Source organism: Anguilla rostrata, chromosome 1 (genome assembly GCF_018555375.3).
Source record: "Anguilla rostrata isolate EN2019 chromosome 1, ASM1855537v3, whole genome shotgun sequence".
Classification (NCBI taxonomy): Eukaryota; Metazoa; Chordata; class Actinopteri; order Anguilliformes; family Anguillidae; genus Anguilla; species Anguilla rostrata.
The window spans coordinates 64,692,028-64,713,313 of record NC_057933.1 but is presented as its reverse complement, the minus strand read 5'-3'; the positions used below and the strand labels follow the sequence as shown (position 1 = coordinate 64,713,313).

The window sequence follows — 21,286 nt, the reverse complement described above, 5'->3', positions numbered from 1 at the left end:
TATAAAACTGGCGCGTGCTCAAGTGCGCCCGCGGAGACGCAGCAGGAGTGGGCTGGAAACAACAGTGTGAGGTATTGATTGCAAGCTTGTTCAGGGGAACTGGGTTCTTACATTTCATGCGCTTGGAATTGGTCGGAGGCTGTAGTTCTTTGAGGTGTTACACTAACAACCCCCAAAAATCATTAGAATTAAATACGAATGAAAAATCACCATATTTTGGTTAGGTTTGCACATTGAAACATCAGTTGGTTTTTTATATATTATTTTAATCGTACGCACCTGCACGAGTTCCCTGGCAGCTCTTTCATTGGAGGCATTTAAAGAAGGGACTTCAGAGTTTTGCTGAACGAATATTTCACCATGAAATTACTACTGTCCATTTTAGTAGTTTTTCTTGCTCTGGCTGAAGTATTTTGTGAAGAAGTGGGCCAAAATGAAGATCTAAACCACTGGGCAAACAGTATTCAAATACAGGTAGGTGACCTGTCATTTTAATCCATGTCGTTTTCGTGACACAATTTAACTCTGCTTGGACAAACAGGCAACTTATTCTGCTCTCACGCAAAGTTGTGCAATGTTGTACATTCCAATTATGCTTTTATTTTATTTAAGAAACACCAGAAACTATTTATTTGCCTCTGGCTGTAACAATTTTTGTCATTTTCCCCAATACGGTAAAACGGTTACATTATTGACCACTTTCCCTGTTATTGTTTTTAATCAGTACTTCACGTAATGCTTTCACTTTTTCGTGTTCTATTATAAATAACGGTGGATGATAAATCTGATATTGGATGGCAGCTATTTAACAGAGTAAAACGCTATGGCATATAGCTACTCATGCGCACAGTTGATGAATGACTTCGTTATTTCTTCTGGAAGGAATAAATATGTTCAGGACTGAAATGCTCATCCTATGTGATGAGACGAATAGTCTAATTTGACATTTCAAGTTTTTCCACAAAAAAATAATGTCGGTATTTGGATGATATCAGATAACGTGTATGGACGGTGATATTAAACTATTTACCTCCTAATTAACCACAAATTGAAATAATTATCATATATGTATATTTGAAACGCTGGTTACATCTAGTATCCATTGCTAATGTTTCATATTTGGGAACCTATAATGTATATTAATTTTAAAATGATCCATGTTTTCATTAAATAAGTGTACAACAAGACAACTCTTATCGTCTATCAAAATGTGATTTCTTTGACTACTGATTTTGGCTTTCCAAATGGGGCGAACGTATGAAATTTGACATTGCGGATTGACCACAAACCAAACAATATGATAGTGTTAGAACTTGTAATCTAACTTATCCGTATATTAATCGTGTTTGACAGCTGCATAGTTGAATTCTTGAAATTAAGTAATCACACAAAAAATCCTGTTCAATATATACCATGTCAAATGAGCAGAATTGTGTTGATGTTTCAAGTATGACCACTGTGTGTGTGTGATCGTGTCGTGGTCGGGTTATGCGGATATTTGTGTTTGTGATATGTCATTTTATCTCTTAGGATGAGTGGCTCGCTTCTGATCCACTAAACGAGATCCTGAAAAGAATCACAAGGAAACCTCGGCCTCGTCAGTTTTTTGGTCTAATGGGAAAGCGATCCTACGGTAAGTTATTTCTGTGTTGCACCTTTTATGGCACCATTTTACTACTTGTTTCCTGGCGTTCCGAGGAAGTAAAGTGCATTTTATACCTCCACTGAGTGTATGGTTATGGGCTTTTGACGTCAAGACAGAAGCAATCGTGCTATTATGGAGCAAGATGTTGAAATGGCTTGCACAAAATAGCTGTCAGCTGTATTGATTATTGAAACCATGGTAGCATTCTAAAGAATTAAAACAATTTTGAAACCCTAGATAATATTTTCCACATGCGGATTACATTTGATGACCAGACTGCACATTTGACTGCACATTTGGCCAGTGTTTTCGACATGCTTATGTATCCATTTAATCTTTATTTTTCTCCATTTTCTTTTTCTCTTTCTCCCAATAGCAAATGCACAGATAACCCGCAAAAGTAAGTTAAAAACTGCAGAATTACAATCAAAATAAGTTGTTTTTGGCAATCACAAAATTGATTTAGAATAAGTGGTAGTTTAATTCAGTCTCTATTGCTTATGTAACAAGTTTCAATTCCAAATGCAGATGAGGACTGAATATCCTCATCTGACATCGTGCTCAGGCAAATTCCAGATAAGAATGAGGATAAGTGTCACTTATGGGTCATTATCAAATTATTTACTTATCGATTATGGGCACTAAACCTCTGAAGGATGGATGTGTATTTTTTTCTCCGCACTCTGTTCCAAGTTTAATAATTAGCCTAATCATTTATTGGCTGGACCGCAATAACGGGGCCAGCCCTACAAACGCGAATGTCTGTGACTGAGTGACTGAGTGAGTGAGTGACTGACTGAGCAATGAAGTTACACCAGTGGTCAGCCGGACCGCGTGTGTTAGGTCCAGCCATATACTAGGTTTTAACCTGGTCTTGTTTAGTTAGTATTTCCACATTTTTCCACAAGATTATACATAACAGCTGAATATCATATCTGCACCATATAGGTCTACTCTTACTATTTGTTGAAGTATACAAAACTGTGTCAGTACAGTATCCATCAACAAAATGCACTGATTACATAAGAGTTTGACAAATATGTATAGCGTGAAAAAATGAAAATGGCTGTCTTAGGAATTGAGTTTGGCACATCGGTGGCAACGTAAAGCTCCAATGGTGAGCTTCTCCATATCAGTTTGCAAATGTCCAATGATCTAATAGTGGAATCATGTAATGATGAGAACAGCCCATTCACCCAACTAGGCTCATCATTTACCTATAGTCTAGAGAATATTCAGCACTGTGTCGAATCTGGACTTAAACACCCAGAGGTCTCTGCCTTTATTACATATATATTATGTAATATATTGCCAAGATGTAGGAATGGGGTGCTTTGGAAGAAATAATATATCTTCAGACTATACAAAAGCAGAACAGGAAAATGCTGCTATCTTGTTACTTGAAGAGAGTTGTTTTATGTTACATTGGCAAACATTGATTTTAGCCCTCCATTTGTGTTTTCAAGTTGAAAAATGAACCTTTAAATTGTATTACAGCAGGTCTTAAAAGGCACTTAGGGGTTCTACATGAAGAAATAAAACCCACTGACAAAGGCTGGCTGGATGTGCCAGTCTATAAATCTTCCATTTAGGGACCATTTGATTGCTGTGTGTTTAGTGCATTCAAATAAACAATTTTTAAATCAATTTAAGTCATTTACATTATTTCTTCCAGAAAATCTTTTAATTCCCAGGTCCAACTAGATATGCATCTCAATTGATCATTTTTAGAGAAGACATATAGCTGCCCTTTATGGAAGAAACTTCAAGAATTTCCAACTGATGCACTATGCATCTTCACAAAACCTTTGGCCTTGGCAGGATCAGATTTGTTGCAGAAAAAATGACCAATGTCAAGTAAATTGCACTGAATCGCCAACATAACCTCTAAAGCATCTCTTTCAAGGTTTACAGCCCTATATCTTATTAGTGTGGATGCAGGGATGTCAGACTCTAACAAAACTGTGGAAAAGGAAAAGCATTCAGCTCATCACTGGCACAATATCTGATATTGACAGAGAAGAGCATAAACACTGTCACACTGAGTGGTGTAACAAGAAAGAAATGATATTTTAACACAAAGCAACTGTAGAACCTTTCATGCTTTTATATTCTCACTATAATTTGACATTTTCATCCTGAAGATAGACTGCATATTATATTTCATTTCTCATAAAAAGTTTTGGTCAGCCTACCGGGTTTTGGGTTGCAATTTAACGTCTCCCTAAATGTTTTGTCAGTAACAGTGTGTCTCTTGGTATGTCATGGTAATGTCACTTGCTGCCTCAGTGGTGATATAGCATAATTTGTGTTATATTTACATCCATATCTGCTGATCCGTGTAGGACTTACAGCTTTTTGTACATACCAATTTTAGGTCAGCAAAGGTAATTGGACAAAGCAACATAATATGAAATATAGTTACCATATTTAGCACTTGGTTGCAAATCCTTTGTAATCTATGATTGCCAAAATCCCATAGACATCACTAGATGCTGGGTGTCTTCCCTGGTGATGTTCTGCCTGACCTGTACTGCAGCCATTTCAGATCCTTTGGGTTTTTTTTTTTTTTTTTGCTTTCACTCTTGTTTTCAGCAAGTGAAACACATCAATTGGATGCAGGTCAGGTGATTGACTTCCACTTTCCACTTTCTGGCCCTGAAAAACGCCCTGGTTGCTTTGGCAGTGTGCTTGGGGTCATTGTCCTGCTGCAAGATGAAGCACCGTCAAATAAGTTTTGAGTAATGTGGTTTGTATTGTAATGTTTCTATTCCCTTCAGAATTTATCCTGTTACTGCCGTCATCAGGCACATCTTTAATGAATACAATTGAGCCAGCTGCAGTGGCAGCCATACATGCCAAAGCCATAACACTACTGTACCTTCATTATGGTTCAAAGATGATTTGGATCATGAGCAGTTCCTTTCTTTGTCCACACGTACTTCTTTTCCGTACTTTGGTATAGGTTAATACTCATCTCATCTGTTCATAAGAGTTTGTTGTAGAGCTCTCCAGTTCTTTTGGTAAATGGTAAATGGACTGCATTTATATAGCGCTTTTATCCAAAGCGCTTTACAATTGATGCCTCTCATTCACCAGAGCAGTTAGGGGTTAGGTGTCTTGCTCAGGGACACTTCGACGCACCCAGAACGGGGATCGAACCGGCAACCCTCCGACTACCAGACAACCGCTCTTACCTCCTGACCTATGTCGCCCCCTGAAAAGACCTATTCTTTTCATATACCTTTTAGCAAACTCTAACCTGACTGTTCTGTTCTTGAGGCTTGCTAGTGGTTTGCATTTTACACTGAATCCTCTGCTGGTGTAGTCCTCTCTTTATGTTAGTCTTTGACACATAAATGCCTACATCCTTAAAAAGGGCTTTTTCTTCACAACTGAAAGTATTCTTTGGTCATCCTCTACAGTGGTCTTCCATGGTCTATCAGGTTGCTTGCAATCGCTGAGCTCACCAGTGAATTTTTACTCATTAATAGTGTACAAAACGGTGGACTTTGACTCACCAAATGTTTTGTATATGTCTCTGAGCTGTTTATTCTTGTTTTTCAACCCCATGATGACCTGCAACAGCAACATAATCAAAATGAAAATTTCACACCTATAACCATTTGTAGACATCTTGTTAACTTTCTTGTGCTTGAACTAATAATGCAACAGTCAATTATCCTATTACTTTTGGCCCCCTAACATGGGGAGGTCTGTATATAAAAAGGGGTGAAATTCCTACATGGTTCTCCAATATGGATGTAGATGTACCTGAATGTCTCCACTTTAACCTCATATTCATTGTTTCATTTCAAATCCAATGTGCTGGAGTACAGAGCCAAAATAACCTCCTGATTGATTGCCAACATCTAAAGGGTGATGCTGGTTTCGCTAGCCGTCATTTCCTTAAATAATTGTATTCAAGATTTTTTAAAAACCCAGATACACAGCACATTTATCTAGCACATTGGTTTTCAAACTCAGTCTTGGGAACCCCCTGTGTATGCTGGTTTTTGTTCGAACTGCAATTCCAATCCTAGAATATCCACAAGCTGTTAATTTTTCTTAATTGGGCGATTTTCTTTTTCTTAATTGGATTATTTGCCCTCTTAAGCCCATTATGTCAGAAATAGCTATGCATGCCATTAAGATAAAAGTCTCATGGTCACATTGTGCTATATTCCAAACAACTGCATGAAAACAGGTAACACAAATTTGAAACTGTCAAATTCAGGACTGAGGGGGATCAATAGGCTCCTTATTAGGTTGTCAAATACATGTGTTTAAGTTATTTCATTTTTTCCCTTGAATTTATTAGCACAATGCAGGTTTGGCTCATTATCATTTGCTTTTCCTTTGAATTCTCCATTATCTACAAAATGGCTAGTTTTAGTGGCCAGGTGTCCACACTTTCACCAATTAGGAGCCTAATGATTCACCTCAGGCTTTAACTTGATCAGTTAAATAATCTGGAACCTTGTTATGCAGTAGTTCACAATATAGCACAATAAGCACAATTTGAAAATGGGGCTTTTATTCTTCATGGCATGCTTGGCTATTTCTGACATGGGTAAACTGGGCAAATAATTAGGTGCTTTTCAGGGGATTAAGAAAAATGAACTGCTAGTTAAAATTCTGGGATTAGAATTGTGGTTGAAATGAAAAGCAGCATACACTGGGATTCTCCAGTACCAAGTTTGAAGGTCAGTGATTTACCATCATTTGATTGCACTGCTTAGATAAAAAAATATATAGCACAGGCATTAAATATGCCGTTGGAATATCAAATAACCGCATAGAACATTCTGTTGCACATGAAATGACAAACAACCCTCTGAAGGTGCATGCCTTCATAAAACTGTTAGCTATCTGAATTTAAAGGGTTTAGGATGTTCCAAAAACAGAGTATATCCGCTACATACATAAAAGGGGGCAGCTGTTATCGTAGGTTCCTCATCACAATCATATTGCCTGCATCTGTGACCCTTTTGACTGGTCCTGCTGTGATCCTTATTCTCACTACATAGCGTAATTGAAAATGAGTTGACCCTGACCATACTTTGTCTTCCCTTTAACTCACCTTTTGTATACCCTTGCCTTTGTGAATAGGATTACTGAAAGTAAGCTTATCTCAGAATGTATTGCAGCTGAGATAAAGATAAGAAATCCATCATAGTAAATGTTTTCACTGCAGGGTTTTTATGTCAGTAACTCCTTAAAGTCCTTAAAACACTTTAGGTTCTTGAGTGTGTTCTTGAATGTGGGTCAAAGGGTTCTTCAGACTATAAGACTATAGTTTCATTTTCATTTCCTTCATAGCCACTGAGAACTTCACTGAGAAAGTTCTCACTTCTCACTGAGTTACAACTATGGGACATTATCAGGAAGTATTTGAAACAGCATTTACCCTTTTTCTGTTGTCTGCCTCCTGTTTGCCACTTGCCACTCTCACACCCTGGAAAGGCATTTAGTTGGACACACCAAGCATACACCAGGTAAATTGCCCCAGATTTATGCACAAATTTATGGGCTGCATCCCAATACTCAAAAAAAAGTTTTCTCCTTTCCTCCACTACCACCTCCCTCCCTCCAATGTCCCAATATTGGAGGAGACGAGTGAAGTGGCCTCAAACTCGGCTTCTTGCCTCTTCCCGGCAAGGGGTACACTGGTGTATCCTACCGCAGAAGTCTTTTCTGGGTGACAATCATGCTCACGCCCACAGAGAATGAAAAACCATCCCACAGAATCTGACACTATCCAAACTTTAGAAAGCAGAGATGGAAGAAAACTTGAATTTTCCCCAATTATGCAAGGTATTTTTAAAAAGCTAGATTGCCTACAACGGATTACAAAATGTCAGTTTGTTTTTCTGTCTCATATCCTACAGTCAAATTTGACAGCTTCAGACAGGGAAGCAGGTTTATTTATTTGCTTGTACATGAATGTTAGTTAAAGGAGTTTGACTATGAACATAAATAAGTATTGCAGCTATCATTATTTCAGCACATGCATATGCATAAATAAATTTAATCAACCAACCATTTTCAAGGAATGTAGTTATTACCAAAATGTTTGATTTCAGATGTTATGGTGGGAAATAATTGTTTTTCAATGTGAAGTGATACTATACGAAGGGACTGTTTCATTTCATCACTTCCACCAATGATTCTGGAATTACAATACATTTTTATATTTGTATGCTATGAGATGTTTACTTTGATCTAACGTTGCCGATTACATATTAATTAGTGTCTTGAAACGAGCCACAATGTCAGGTTCATGTTTGTCCAGGCTACTGTAGCCTACATGCAACAATTTGTACTTGAAACTTGAAATAAACTATTTTTCAGCTTTAAATGTGCTGACCACATGTAAGATCTGCGATTGGCTATGGGACTATTTAAGGGCTCAGCAAAATATAACAATTTTGATTTGCTTATTTAATCGATAGTCAACATCACCTTTGATGAATAAGAAACTGATAAAGCTGTCCCAAATTTTGTCACTCCTCCTCGTTCTCTCTTTTCCTCCACATACTTCTGGGTAGGAGACAAGTGGTAGTGGGGGAGTGGAGGAAAGGAGATGAGGAGTGAAAAGGAATGGGATTGCTCTGAATGCTTAGCACGTACAACCAAGCATTTCCCCTGTGTTTTGCTTCCCTAGAAAATTATCCCTCTTTCCTTTGAAGTCCAATAATCTACATCTGGGCTTAAGTAAATCCACAATCAAAGATGCTGGAGGGAGCAGAAATGCTTACCAATGGTCTATCAGCTCAGTCTGAGTCTCTAAATGACTTTTTGTAGGGCAAAAACTCAACTCTTTTGTGAGCCTGATGGGGAAAAGAAGCCAGGAGGAGCCAGGTGAGTACATTACCTTCTTGGTAAGTGTAACTCAGTGGTCACCAATAATGGGCCTTCTTTTATACATCATTCTAAACTATTCAAAAACCATGAATATGACCATACATGCATACTTATTACTTTTAATTCACACATTCTTCCTTGGTGGACAAATTTGAATTAAAACTATTACTCTTTATTTGTACATGTTAATTATACTTGTGCATGTTTTAAGTTTGTCATAATTTCTAACAAATATCATATGTAATATGAATAACATAAAGATCTACAATATTTATTTATTTTTAAGAAAGTACATTTAATTGAAAGTAAAACATGCGCACGTATTACTTCTTCTGCATCACATTTTTCTTTCGCTTTTGCAGATATGTATGAATGGAGAATACAGAACTAGGATCAGCAATGCTAATGGAGATTGTGTCAATGTGTTCCCTGCTGTGTCACTCCTTATGTGAGTGAGAGGTGCCTGGTATTAAATTGATGTTTTTTGTTTTGTTTTGTTTTTCAAATGAAGTTGTATGAATAAATCTTTTGTTTTCTCATTGTGGTGACTATTTTACTCATCAGAAACACAAAAAAAACAAGATATGAAATGTTACATATTACATGTTATCTGCTGTAATAAAGAGTGAATTATTTTATTACTGCCCATAATGGAATGCTTTACCCAGCTAACCTGGGGAATTTGCATAGCCAGACTCATTTTATTGCGCCTCATTGTTTTTTGTTTGTTTTAAATTATATGGTAGTGCACAGTCATGTTTAAATGTCACAGCATGCCTGATTGTTTTTTGTTATGGTAGCCTACCGTAAAGACTCTGATACCAAACAAAATTGTATTATGTTTGTGAAAGTGAATTGTTATATTAAAATAATTTTTCATTTGAGCTTGCAGTGCGTTTCTGTGTTTCTTCTGGTTAAAGAGCTTGGGGAAAGTGTGTGGCCCTCTGCTGGAAACAACTGGAACCAACAACTGGAATTTCAGAAGTTTACAAAACTGTTGGGGAATTGGTGTAATTAATTGTGTGTGATAATTTTAAAAGACTCATGAAGCTTAGCAGTTATTTCCTTTAAGGCATGGGAGAAGATAAGATTTAAGGAGAGCTACTTAGAATGTAACCTGGAGAGAGCCATAACTGTTTTTGTACCATGGTTAATTTTAATTCTTGATAAATACTAAATTATAGCTTTATATTACCTTATAGCTGTCATTAACAAGTTAAAATTTAGTTAGTGTCACGGTACGGGGGCTAGGACCCAGGCGCAGAGTAAGGAAAGACAAACTCAAAAGGGAAAATTAACAAAGACTTTACTAACAAAAGGGGGAACACAAATGGGGAACAGAAAAGGCCACGATGGGCAAAAACACAAACTCCAAAAATATCTAAGAAAACAGAAAACGAGGAACTCAAAAACACGGGCAGGGCAGAACACGGGCAGGCAGAGTGCAAGGGTAGGTACATTTGGTCAGAAACAACCACAAGTCAGGAAAGAGCACAAGTCGGAAACAAACACAACTATTTCCATACTAACACAGTCGACATGTGCCAGCCCTCACACTGGACCTACCCGCCACCACTGTGCCGTAAATAGAAGAAACCCTGCTCATCTTCTGATTCTAAAGCTGTCGGAATGTAATTGTCACTGTCCTTGCCTTAAGGCCAAAGATCACATGCTGTGAAGCCTTTATTCCCATTTTTACTCATGGGTTTTCCCGTGTAAATGTCTGAGAATTGTGTGTTTCAGGAAAGGTGTTAACATAGTGCCATCTTGTGTTTTTAAAAATATATCACAGCCAAGAAGCATTATTACCCATGAGATTTTTCAATCACAACCACCACAATAGAGCAAATTGACTTAAAACAGTGGAAGTTAATAGTTTATATAGTTAAAAGGGAAGTATACAAACCAATTCATTTTAAATATTCCATTTTGTCCTTTGAAATTGCAGGGAAAATCAATTTTCATCAACCAGATGTTTTTTCATGTAAAAAGCCATGTTAGTCACATATACAAAGCATATCCACTGGCAGGGCTTCAGCTATAAATTCTCCAGGGCAAAATATATTGGAATGGCCACATATATTTTGTAACAAATTAAAAATTGTTACATCCCCCAGACCCTGGGTATGGGCCAAAAACAAATATTCCCCCCTCCCCATCTACAGCCCTGCCTACAGGGCTATACTGATTTGTATATGTTCCACAATAATTAAACTAGCACTTTTCTAGAGAAATGCTATGACCAAAGCTTCTTACAATTGTTTGTTTGACTGCTGAGTGGTAAGACCATTTTGTCAGAATTAGTAGAATCAGTAGTGCCAAGTTACAGCTTGAGGGGGTATGCCCCTTAACTACAGTGTACAAGACTGTGAGTTTAGCCTTTTTCAGGGTTTCATACAGAAATAACTACAATGACCACAGACTTTCAGCCCTTAAGTACATTAACTTCTCCTGCCAATTTTGTCATCGTAAATGTTGCAGTCCCACAATCAATAATTATCCCCATGGGACATTTAGCTACATCTGCTAACAACAGCATCTGATCTAAGCAGTCTGATAACGGTAGCCAATTTCAGGATACTTATTATTATTAGAAAAATAATAATAATAATTAATAATAATTATTTTATGTAACTTGGCCCTGCATTTTTGATGCATATAATTGATGCAGCCAATTGTTAAACATATAGATTGGTCATTTTAAAATTGTTTAAGTGCAACACACCAGAATTGCATATTATTTCCATTATAAATGATTGGGATTTAAAACTGTAATGTGACACATGAACTTTGAATGACCACATTCTCTTCGGATGGTAAAATGAAAAAACTCAGAGCCATGTTACAATCAAGTATTTAGGAATCATGAGGTAGCATTGCTTTAGAATTGAGTGTGTTTAATTTATGTGAGCTAAGATAGCCAACATCGTTTGTTGTAACTTGGTCTTATTTGATATCAATACTTTTGAAGGCAGGCTTAAGTGTTTTTTTTTTTAAGTTCGAGTTTTTAAATGGTTGCTAAATTAAAATGAATGATTAATGGCTTATAGACACTGTTTTTTATGCGTGACTAATTTGGCATTTTTGTACGTTGAAAAGTTTTTTGCTGAGATGAAAACATACAGGACATTAGTGAGTAGCCTAGTTATTTTTACAGTCGACACGAGCCCATTGAAAGTATCCTAGTGACGTAATTACAAGCGCCATGGCAACTGGAGGAGCTCAAACGCCTTGTGTGTTCTGATCGTGGGAGACTGTTCACCGAGTCCACAATCAAGTCAGCCTCTTGTAGCTAGTCAGTAGGCTGATTTCCTTGATAATTTCCTCAAGAAAATATTTTCGATAGGCATTCTTTAATTGTAGAATTAGATCATCATTAAATATCATTTAGTTATAACTACCACAATTACTTGAGCTAACTTAGCTAGCTAACCATATCACCGAAGGTGGGCACAATATCAGATAGAAAGCTATCTAGCCAACTCAGTTCTTCGGCTTACTAGCTAGTTACAGCTGTATCCAAGCTTAGACTAGTGAGGTAGCTGAGGTTAAGGAACTAAGAAGGGTGTTCAAAAGAAGGCTGTGCTCTGTCTTTCTGAACAGATCCAAGGAATGCTCGAATCAATTAAAGTAACCGGTATGTATCTAGTATAACCAATTGCATTTAAATTACCAAACAGTTTAGCGCTGTAGCGCTATTTGTGTTCGTTATTGCAGTGACTAGTCTAGCAAACGTAAACGAATACCAGCTTAGCAAAATGTTGCTAACTAGCTCTGTAATGTTGACCGTTAGCTGGTAAATTAACAGTAGCTGTCTAATGTCCGTGAGCTAAGCTATTATTAATACTAGGTAGCAAGCTAACGTGTTTTAATTTTGTCAGTTAGCCAACAACATGGCCAGTCGTCTTACAAAAATGAAAATCAGATCATATTTAGTCAATATCCTTAGCTTAAGTTAGCAAGCTAACGTTGAACTGGTAATCAGCAAGTGTATTTCTGTTAACGTTAACTGCATAGCTAGCACACATGCAAAGATTTCATGGTTGTATTAGCTCCAGTGATAACTTACCAAATTATATTGTATTGATTATTAGATCGAGACCTTTCATGAGTAACAACTTAAATAATACCGACGTTAAATTGAATTAGAAATATTTGACCACATAGCTGGCTAATCAACTTGAAAAAAAAACTATTGCATTCAATTGTGTCAGAACAGTACAGGCATCTTAGTTAATTCATCTTGATTCATAGTAGATCTACGGTTTTTCTAAAGATTCTGCACCCGTTTTGTGACATTGTTACTAGCTGGGCAGCTGCTAAGACATAAGAAAAACACGGGTTTGATGTGGCTGATATGACGGTAGTCACATCACTCCCGTCAGTACTATCAGGCTAGACAATTTGTGATGATGATCTAGGCTGTTGGGCGAAATTTGCGGGGATGTACTGTGCCTACATTCAAACCTCTGAATTCTGAAGATAGTTACAACAAAATTTCCCCTACATAGTAACAAAATCGCAGTCAGTCCTTATTAAATCTATTCTGAATCTATCTGCTCTTGCAGATTAGTAGGTAATAGGACTTATGGATCAATGATTCTTTCATAGACATGGGCAGTAAGGGGTAAGCTTGCTACTTAGATCAAGCTATTTTGGTTGTTTGGTTGTGTCATATAAGAATGTGAGAGAACGCATGAGAGACTTGTATAGGAATCGGCTTCATTTCTTATCAAATTGTTGTCTTTTCACAGAGAGGCTCCACTGGCCAGAACTGGAGCTGTCAAAGAAGTACCTTCTGAGTCCCACAGATAGGCCTGTCAGCCTTAGCCAAATTAGCTTACAGAAGCTCTCATCCAGTGTGCTAAAGGATATCTTTACCACCGGCACCAGCAGCTACAATGTGCTGCTGCAGACTGCAGAGGAGAGGAAGAGCCCTAAACACTCTCCCTACAAGAAGCCCCGCACGCCTGGGCGATGCTCCTCCTCCGCACACGGGAAGGACCGCGGTCAGCAGGCTCTCGGCCCGGCACCCCTGGCGGGGCCCGAGCGGTGCGGGAGCCCCAAACCGTCGACCCGCGCATCGGGGGTCCCCCGGCCAGGCCACGCCATCAAGGTGACCGGCAGCACCATAGGCCTGGCGCCGCGCCCGCGAGTCCCCGCCAGGAAGCTGAGCTCCTCCTGCGGCGTCCCCCGCACAAGGCTGCCCCTGCTGGCCGCGGGCAGCGCCGCGCGCGACGGGGAGAACTCCGCCAGGAAGCTGTGCATCCTCTCCGCCATCAAGCCCACCAACGTGGACAAGGAGAAGGCCAAGTTCTTCAAGTCCGACTTCACATACAACCCGCAGTTCGAGTACAGCAACCCGGTGTCCCCGCTTGTGCTGGCTCGGCACAACAACGCCTCTGACAAGTTCCTCACGCAGGTCAGTTTCCTCATCCCGGCTGAGGCCCGAGAAAGGGAGGAATTCTTAACACAAACAAGGTTCATACACAGGGTCCAGGTACTGTGAGTGGTGTTTCCCTGGCAGAGACAGGGTCCTGGCACCAGCAGGAGTCCTGGCACAGGTTAGCGACAGTTTCCTGATGTGTAAGTGATATGATACTGATGCAGACAGACGGTCGGTGTTGGCATAGGTAAGCAACAGGCTTGGCACAGGCAAGCACTGATCTTTATAGCTTTCCTGTCTAGCGCATTGTGTCAAGACTGCTTGCTGGGTTGTCGGTCTCCTCTGTTGTAAGGTCCCAAGGTTCAAGTCAGCAGCCTTTCAGTGTTTCTTCCTTGCAGTGACTGTCTGCCAGATCTGTTCATCCCACAGGACCTGGCTGAAGTGAATTTCCCTTTGACTTTGGTCAGTCAGACCTCAGCAGGTAGAGAGCAGCGCTGTCAGCTGCATTTTCTGCTGACTGGAATTGAGCATGAGCCTGGAGTAAGAGCAAGGAGACCGCATTCTGCTCTGCATAATTAAGGCAAGATCAGCGTATGTGACGTCTCAGCTCAGCTTTCCTGGAGCCATATTTCCAAAAATTGTTCAGTACAATGAAGTGATCACCCCATAACATTTCTGCAGTGAACCTTACCACCTGGGCTGTATGGATGTATGCTGAATTTTACTGCAGTGCTTTTGAAATTCTGGTTTGGTTGATGAAATAGTTGCCAGAGTTTACATTTACAAACAGGAATAGTACATATGCGCTTAAAGTTTCACAGGGGCTTAATACAAAAATAAACAATATTCACATGAACTGATGTGTGCCCAGATGCTGTTTTAATATCATCAGAAGTGTTCAGCCACTAGTCTGGATCCACAGGTATATTTTATTGCAGTGTAAATGAATATGAATATCTAAATAAGGCAAGGAATTGTGATATCTTCCGGTATTAAAGTTTTATTGTAGTATTGAGTTAGCAGCAGCGAGGTACTATAGGTGTCCTGTTTCTGCCAATTGTGTGTTGTGCTACATTGTGACTGAGACAGACTGCCTCCAGTGAAAGGGGATCCAAACAGGAAAGTAGGCAGTAACAGGATCGGTGTGACGGGTGTGTGGTCGGGGCATGGCTTGTATGAGTCTGAGCACTGGTGTTTTACATGCAGGCTCTCCATGGCAATGATGAGACCACTAGCAGCTTCAGTTACAGTCTTGATTTAATTATGGTTCTCCATTGTAGAATGGCTGCAGTCACACATAGACATACCTCCTTGTTACCTCAAAAGACCCCACCTGCTTGTGAGGGTGACACTTGTCACGGTTTCTGACCTCCGAGCATACAATGCGCTTGTTAGCATGGAAGCAGAGGTCAGGGCAGATAATGATCTTTTGTGATGTTCCATCATATACTCTGTGTTGATCAGTCTACACATTGTCGGCACAGAAAGTATGCACTCAGCATGTAGGCTACAGTATGCTGTGTGGCTTACTTGATAAAGAATTACAATTGTAACCAGAAGGTTGCTGGTTTGAATTAAGGATAGGACACTGCCACTGTTATCAGAAAGATATCTCAGTGCAAATGTAATGCTGTAAAACACGGCATTTTCCCAGTACTTTCTATGCCTGGTTTGGAATCAGCAGCTGTGACAGTTCAGCTGCGGTAGGCAGTGAGCACTGCAGCTCAAGCATGCACAGTCCTCCAGTTCCTGTGCCTGCAGGCCAGGGACGTTTTCAGTACAACAGGTTACCGGCTTGCAGGTACAGGAACTGGAGGACTGTGCATGCTTGCCAGTGACATGTTCAGTATTACAGCCAGTACGAAGAGCCAGTATAAAATGTTCCAGTCAGAAGCCTGTCTGCTTTTATGATTTATTTATTGAGTTTATGCTCATTCATAGATTTAAAAAAAAAGATTCTGTAGTGAACAGTTATTTTTGCAGTGTGCTTAGCATGTCTACCCCTTTCAGCATTACACATTAACAGTTTTTCTGCATAGTTTATTTTGCCTGTTTTTTCTGCGCCACACAGAATTATTTCCATAAAAATTAGTGATTTATTGATCCTCCTTTTTGAGTCATATAATAATATGATCAGCTATCTGTCAGGCATCCATTTTGAATCAGTGAATAGCAGGAAGTTTGAAAGTGCTGCCAGCCTGCTCCTCACTTATGTTGCCTCCCTCTCTGTCTGTCTGTTTGTCTCTCTCTCTATCTATCTTTCTCTCTCAGGCTGTGCGCATCCTGGAGCTGGCTGTGCAGAAGTACGGAAACTATGAGAAGTTTGAGCAGGCCACAGGAGGAAGCCTGCTCACCAAGAGCCGCATCGGGTACCATGTAAAGAAGTACATGGAAAAAGAGGGCTGTATGGGGGAGGTGAGAGGCAGGAGGGGGGCTGTATGGAGGTGAGAGGTGGAGGGAGCTGTATGGAGGTGAGAGGTGGAGGGAGCTGTATGGAGGTGAGAGGTGGAGGGAGCTGTATGGAGGTGAGAGGCAGGAGGGGGGCTGTATGGAAGTGAGAGGTGGAGGGAGCTGTATGGAGGTGAGAGGCAGGAGGGGCTGTATGGGGAGGTGAGAGGCAGGAGGGGGCTGTATGGAGGTGAGAGGTGGAGGGAGCTGTATGGGGCAGGTGAGAGGCAGGAGGGGGGCTGTATGGAGGTGAGAGGTGGAGGGAGCTGTATGGGGCAGGTGAGAGGCAGGAGGGGGGCTGTATGGAGGTGAGAGGTGGAGGATGCTGTATGGGGGAGGTGAGTGGCTGGAGAGGGGTTGTATGGAGGAGAGGTGGAGGTAACAGAATGGAGGAGTGGAGGGGCAGGAGGGATGCTATGTGGAGGTGAGAAGTGGAGGACATTGTATGGGGGAGGTGAGTGGCCGGAGGGGGTTGTATGGAGGTGAGAGGTGGAGGGAGCTGTATGGGGCAGGTGAGAGGCAGGAGGGGGGCTGTATGGAGGTGAGAGGTGGAGGGAGCTGTATGGGGGAGGTGAGTGGCCGGAGGGGGGCTGCATGGAGGTGAGAAGTAGAGCACATCGTTTGGGGAGGTGAGTGGCCGGAGGGGGGCTGTATGGGGAGGGGAGAGGTGGAGATAACAGAATGGGGGAGCAGATGAGAGGCAGGAGGGATGCTATGTGGAGGACACTGTATGGGGTATGCAGAAGGTTTTTTATGTAGTGTATTTGCTGTTTTATGGTTGTCATTTGTATACCTTCCCAGGGACAACAGATGTAAATTAGCTGCTAGCTAACTCTGGTGCAATTACTTTTTAATTGTGCACTGTCCCTGTAAAAATAAACAATAAAATAAATAAAGGTGTGTCCCAGATGTCACAGGAAATGGGCCCTCTTCTTTCCTGCAGATTGTGGTCCACCTGACTGATGACCTTCTCTCTAGAGCTTCAATGACCGTGGTGAACGGTCGCCCCACACTGACCATCAACATCTCCACAGCCCGGGAGCACTGGCTGGAGGGTATGCTGAGGCACGAGATAGGTCTGTATGCCAGTACCTGTGCATTTGTGCTTAACAAGACCTAGTAATCAAAGTGCTCAACTGACAATATGACACAACTCTCTTATTACAGCCGACTTTTGGATATTACCTTTGTAGAGCAAGTTCAGTATACATTCACAGTTATTCATTAATTTGTGTACACCCTTTTATTGTGTTTGTTCATTTTTCATGAAGGTCATCTTGCAGATAGACCAGAGTGATATAGGTTCAGTTAAGGTAAGCTTAATTGACTCTGTGGGGTAATTTGTCCTGTGTATTTCACCCATCCTAGTTACTTAGGAGCAGTGGGCAGCACAGTGCAGCTTCCGGGGACCTCCAGTCCTGAGGCCAGTGCCTTGGTCAAGGGCAATGGCAGGAGTATACCGAACATGACATGCATGTCTTTTCTAAAGCATGGTCCAAAATTCATTCATGTCATGAACTTGCTTTAGGCAAGGCTAGGAAATAATCTGGTTGTTCTAATACTCTAACAATCACTTGAAATTAAATTCAGAACTCACTTGAATACAGATTCCACAGGGGCCAGGTCAGACAGTACCACAGTTACACACCATCCCACAGGCATTCACACAGCCATGCTCTGTCTCTCTCCGCTCTCCTCCTGGTCTTTGCTCTCCATTTCCCTCTTTCTCACAGGCACCCACTACTTCCGGGGCATCAACAACAGCCAGCAGCCGTGGAGCAGCGGCGCGGGGCGGAAGAGGCTGGGCCTGAGGCCCCTGAACCCCACCGAGGAGGGCCTGGCCAGCATCCACAGCGTGCTCTTCCGCAGGGACCCCACGCTGTGGCGCGCCGCCCTGCTCTACTACACCGTGCACCAGGCCGGGCGCCTGTCCTTCTGCCAGCTCTTCCAGAGCCTGGGCCGCTTCGTCCGGGACCCCAACACCCGCTGGGACTACTGCGTCCGCGCCAAGAGGGGGCAGATCGACACCGGCCAGCCAGGTACCCGCACACCCCGCCCCGCCCCGAAGCGTGCGCTCATGGGTCCTCTGCCTCTGAGCTCCTATTATCATCATCTTATTATTATTATTATTATTATTATTATTATTATTATTAGTAGTAGTAGTAGTAGTAGTAACTGCTATTATGTGGAAAACACTCAGCTGAAGTGGGAGGGATTATTAAGCCAATTGAACAATGAAAATAGGTCAAACTGTTTTTTTTTTTTTGCTTGTTTTTTTTTTGGAAAATATCTTAAGTTGGACAACAACCAGAACATACATGTGATTTAATAAGCCTTCCGATGCTTGCCTTGTCAGACACTGTCCATGGGGTTTATTTTCTCACAGTAGACTGAAGGTGCCTCCTGAGTGATTAGGAGTGATACTCAGTGCTTATTCCTGTGGCAGGCTGCTTCAGTAAGGATCAGGTTTACCTGGACGGCGTCCTGAAGATCCTGAGGCACAGACACAATATTGACTTCCTGCTCTTAACTGCGCTGGGGAAGGTGAGCATTCACGCTTCTCTAGAATGCAAAATGCAACACAAAAGCACATTACTAATGTGGAAATGAAACTTTCACATGATGAAAATGACGTCACGCTAGGGCTGGGCAATGTTTATAAAAACACTGCGATACTCTCATGTATGACACTGTTTAAACTGAGATTTGTACAAGGCTTCTCAGTTGTATTTCTTGAGACATAGCTCAGGAGGTAAGAGTGGCTGTCTGGCAGTCGGAGGGTTGCCGGTTCGATCCCTCGCCCTGGGAGTGTCGAAGTGTCCCTGAGCAAGACACCTAACCCCTAATTGCTCCCAACGAGCTGATTGGTACCTTGCATGGCAGCCTTTCACTGTTGGTGTGTGAGTGTGTGTGTGTGAATGGGTGAACGAGAGGCATCAATTGTAAAGCGCTTTGGATAAAAGCGCTATATAAATGCAGTCCATTTACCAGAAACTGAAATCTGTGAATTCTTTGCTGATGTGTTGTTTTAATACTTTTTTTTGCATTTACAAATGGCCAAGAAATGCTTATAATTGGGTTACAAAACTTGAAAGAAATATTAAGAAGACAATTTTCAATTCTGGGGAAAATAACCTCAGTTTGAATTCAGTTTTCCTAGACCCTTGAGATAGAGTAGAGCCAAATGAGTGAGTTTAACGAATTGGCTGTAGCCATTGTGGCCCTCTGGGGCTGTACCTGGGGTTGCCAGGGTTAAATAACAAAGCGTAAAAGCCCACTAGGGATAAGGAGTTATGCACAAATTCCCACCAAGCCCTAAATGAGCTCTGCCTGGCTGTGCAGGTCTCTTATGAGGATGTGGACAGGCTGGTGGGTCTAGCAACCATGGAGCACGTGCGGATCCCCCACTTCCTCCAGGACCAGGCACGCTACAGAGAGCAGCTTGACAAGATCATGGAGGTCAACCAGCTGACGGATGAGGAACTGCAGGCGCTCATATGAGCATGCTCAGAAAGCACCCAAATGTCCTACAGTAACCCGGCCTGCAGCTCGTGCCTGCCCAGAGCTGCCTGTCACTACAGTACATCAGCTGTCCCGATATGTGTGAAATCTGTAGTATTTAAAAGCTTTTTTTGTAAACTGTACCGGTATGTCTCTTTGACATTTTACTCCGGAAGTGTACTTTTGCCCTGGTTTGTTTCCCAAAGAGCACATATTCCTGAGTTTTACAGAGCTTTTTCTGTTGTCTTTGATCAGGGAATCATTAATGAAACAGGGTCTCACTGTTTGCACTTTGATTTGTTGTACATAACCTTTGACTTTTGAATCACTCTCTTCTTTAAATGGCTTAAGCACAGATAATGGTAGTTTCAACTGCACTTTTTAGAACGATGTTTGAAGTTTACAGTGCATTTATTGGTTACACTGTTTAACTACTGAACACTGTGACATTCGATTTTACAGTGCTGTGTTGTAGACGTTTTTATCAAACGTTGCCTGTCTGCTCTTACCAGTGCTTTCGGGATATGACCCCAATTACTCTGGTATTTGTATGTAATGTTGCACAAGCTCCTCTGCTGCTTTGCAGTGATGTGCAGAGACACCTTAAATAAACTCAATACAACACCACCAAGTATGACTTGAGTTTTGGAGCTGCTGAACATTTTACTGTAAGATGTGTGTTCTGGTCGAAAATCTGGATATATGATCGGCATCATCTTTGGCCTAGACTACATGTAGGCCTCTGTAGTTTGGTGGCCTCATGTTTAGAGCCAGATCTGGTCCTGGAAGGGTCTAATTGAACCCTATAATTCGGAATGCGTAGCATTGGGATTAGCTGGGATATTGTCCCTGTGATAAACTAATATGTGGCTGTCTCAGGCTACTGAAAGATGAACGAGTTTAGATTCTTTCCATCATCATTTATGTATTATTGATGTAACGCCAAAAGCATGTACATCATTTTTTTTCTCATTTAGAGCACATTATTATGATTTTGTCACAGAACCAGCAATTAGTTGCTGAGATAGTTATGAGATATTAACAGAAAATAGAGCTGGATGGAAAACGAAATGCAGTGGACACTGTTTTTTTACATGATGCTGAAGGTATATGTTCTAGCGCGTAGCAGCCCCTTCTTTCTGACCACGTCTGGCCAACATGAGGGCTGCGTTTCACTGTGAAACGCGACACCTGGTCTCCAATGATTGACAGCTACAAGCACTGGCATGCCTGACAAAGGGCTGCTGTCTGTTAATAATGTGTGCGCAAGTGACCTCTGTCCCATGGCCTCATCATCTATTCGCTCTGTTTGTTTGCTGGTTTGTATGTGGGCCAACTGAGAGTGACACCTAAGAAGCAGACAATACTGTTAAGCTGGCTGGACTGGCTCAATACCTGTCATAGCCATACACAGCAATCCTTAGCCCTTTTTAGTTACA

General features: G+C 41.3%; 2 protein-coding genes and 1 long non-coding RNA gene across 3 annotated transcripts; 2 read left to right on the top strand and 1 right to left on the bottom strand.

The window, feature by feature from the left end:
- The first annotated feature begins 12 nt into the window (after positions 1-12).
- LOC135262463 (protachykinin) lies at positions 13-9,396 on the top strand. The gene is made up of 5 exons (XM_064349485.1): positions 13-474; positions 1,531-1,633; positions 2,022-2,045; positions 8,453-8,509; positions 8,875-9,396. Exons 1-5 carry the CDS (start codon positions 361-363, stop codon positions 8,901-8,903), a joined length of 327 nt encoding a protein of 108 aa, XP_064205555.1. The 5' UTR covers positions 13-360; the 3' UTR covers positions 8,904-9,396.
- LOC135262474 (uncharacterized) lies at positions 4,184-5,658 on the bottom strand. The gene is made up of 3 exons (XR_010332234.1): positions 5,420-5,658; positions 5,167-5,224; positions 4,184-4,353 (listed from the first exon to the last, which is right to left on the bottom strand). It is a non-coding gene; the product is annotated as an uncharacterized LOC135262474 (long non-coding RNA).
- A 2,314-nt stretch (positions 9,397-11,710) lies between the features above and the next one.
- Positions 11,711-20,474, top strand: matcap2 (microtubule associated tyrosine carboxypeptidase 2). Its single transcript, XM_064349446.1, has 7 exons — positions 11,711-12,149; positions 13,267-13,934; positions 16,170-16,313; positions 17,290-17,422; positions 18,080-18,385; positions 18,793-18,890; positions 19,689-20,474. The coding sequence occupies exons 1-7, from the start codon at positions 12,125-12,127 to the stop codon at positions 19,845-19,847; spliced, it is 1,533 nt and encodes a 510-aa protein (XP_064205516.1). The 5' UTR covers positions 11,711-12,124; the 3' UTR covers positions 19,848-20,474.
- Positions 20,475-21,286: the final 812 nt, after the last annotated feature.

Excerpts from the sequence above, each read along its gene's own strand:
- LOC135262463 (XM_064349485.1), top strand. The coding sequence starts at position 361 with ATGAAATTACTACTGTCCATTTTAGTAGTTTTTCTTGCTCTGGCTGAA. Across the intron at positions 1,634-2,021 it reads AATGGGAAAGCGATCCTACG|CAAATGCACAGATAACCCGC; the intron begins GTAAGTTATTTC and ends TTCTCCCAATAG. Across the intron at positions 2,046-8,452 it reads TGCACAGATAACCCGCAAAA|GGCAAAAACTCAACTCTTTT; the intron begins GTAAGTTAAAAA and ends GACTTTTTGTAG.
- matcap2 (XM_064349446.1), top strand. The coding sequence starts at position 12,125 with ATGCTCGAATCAATTAAAGTAACCG. Across the intron at positions 17,423-18,079 it reads TATGCTGAGGCACGAGATAG|GCACCCACTACTTCCGGGGC; the intron begins GTCTGTATGCCA and ends TCTTTCTCACAG. Across the intron at positions 18,386-18,792 it reads GATCGACACCGGCCAGCCAG|GCTGCTTCAGTAAGGATCAG; the intron begins GTACCCGCACAC and ends TTCCTGTGGCAG.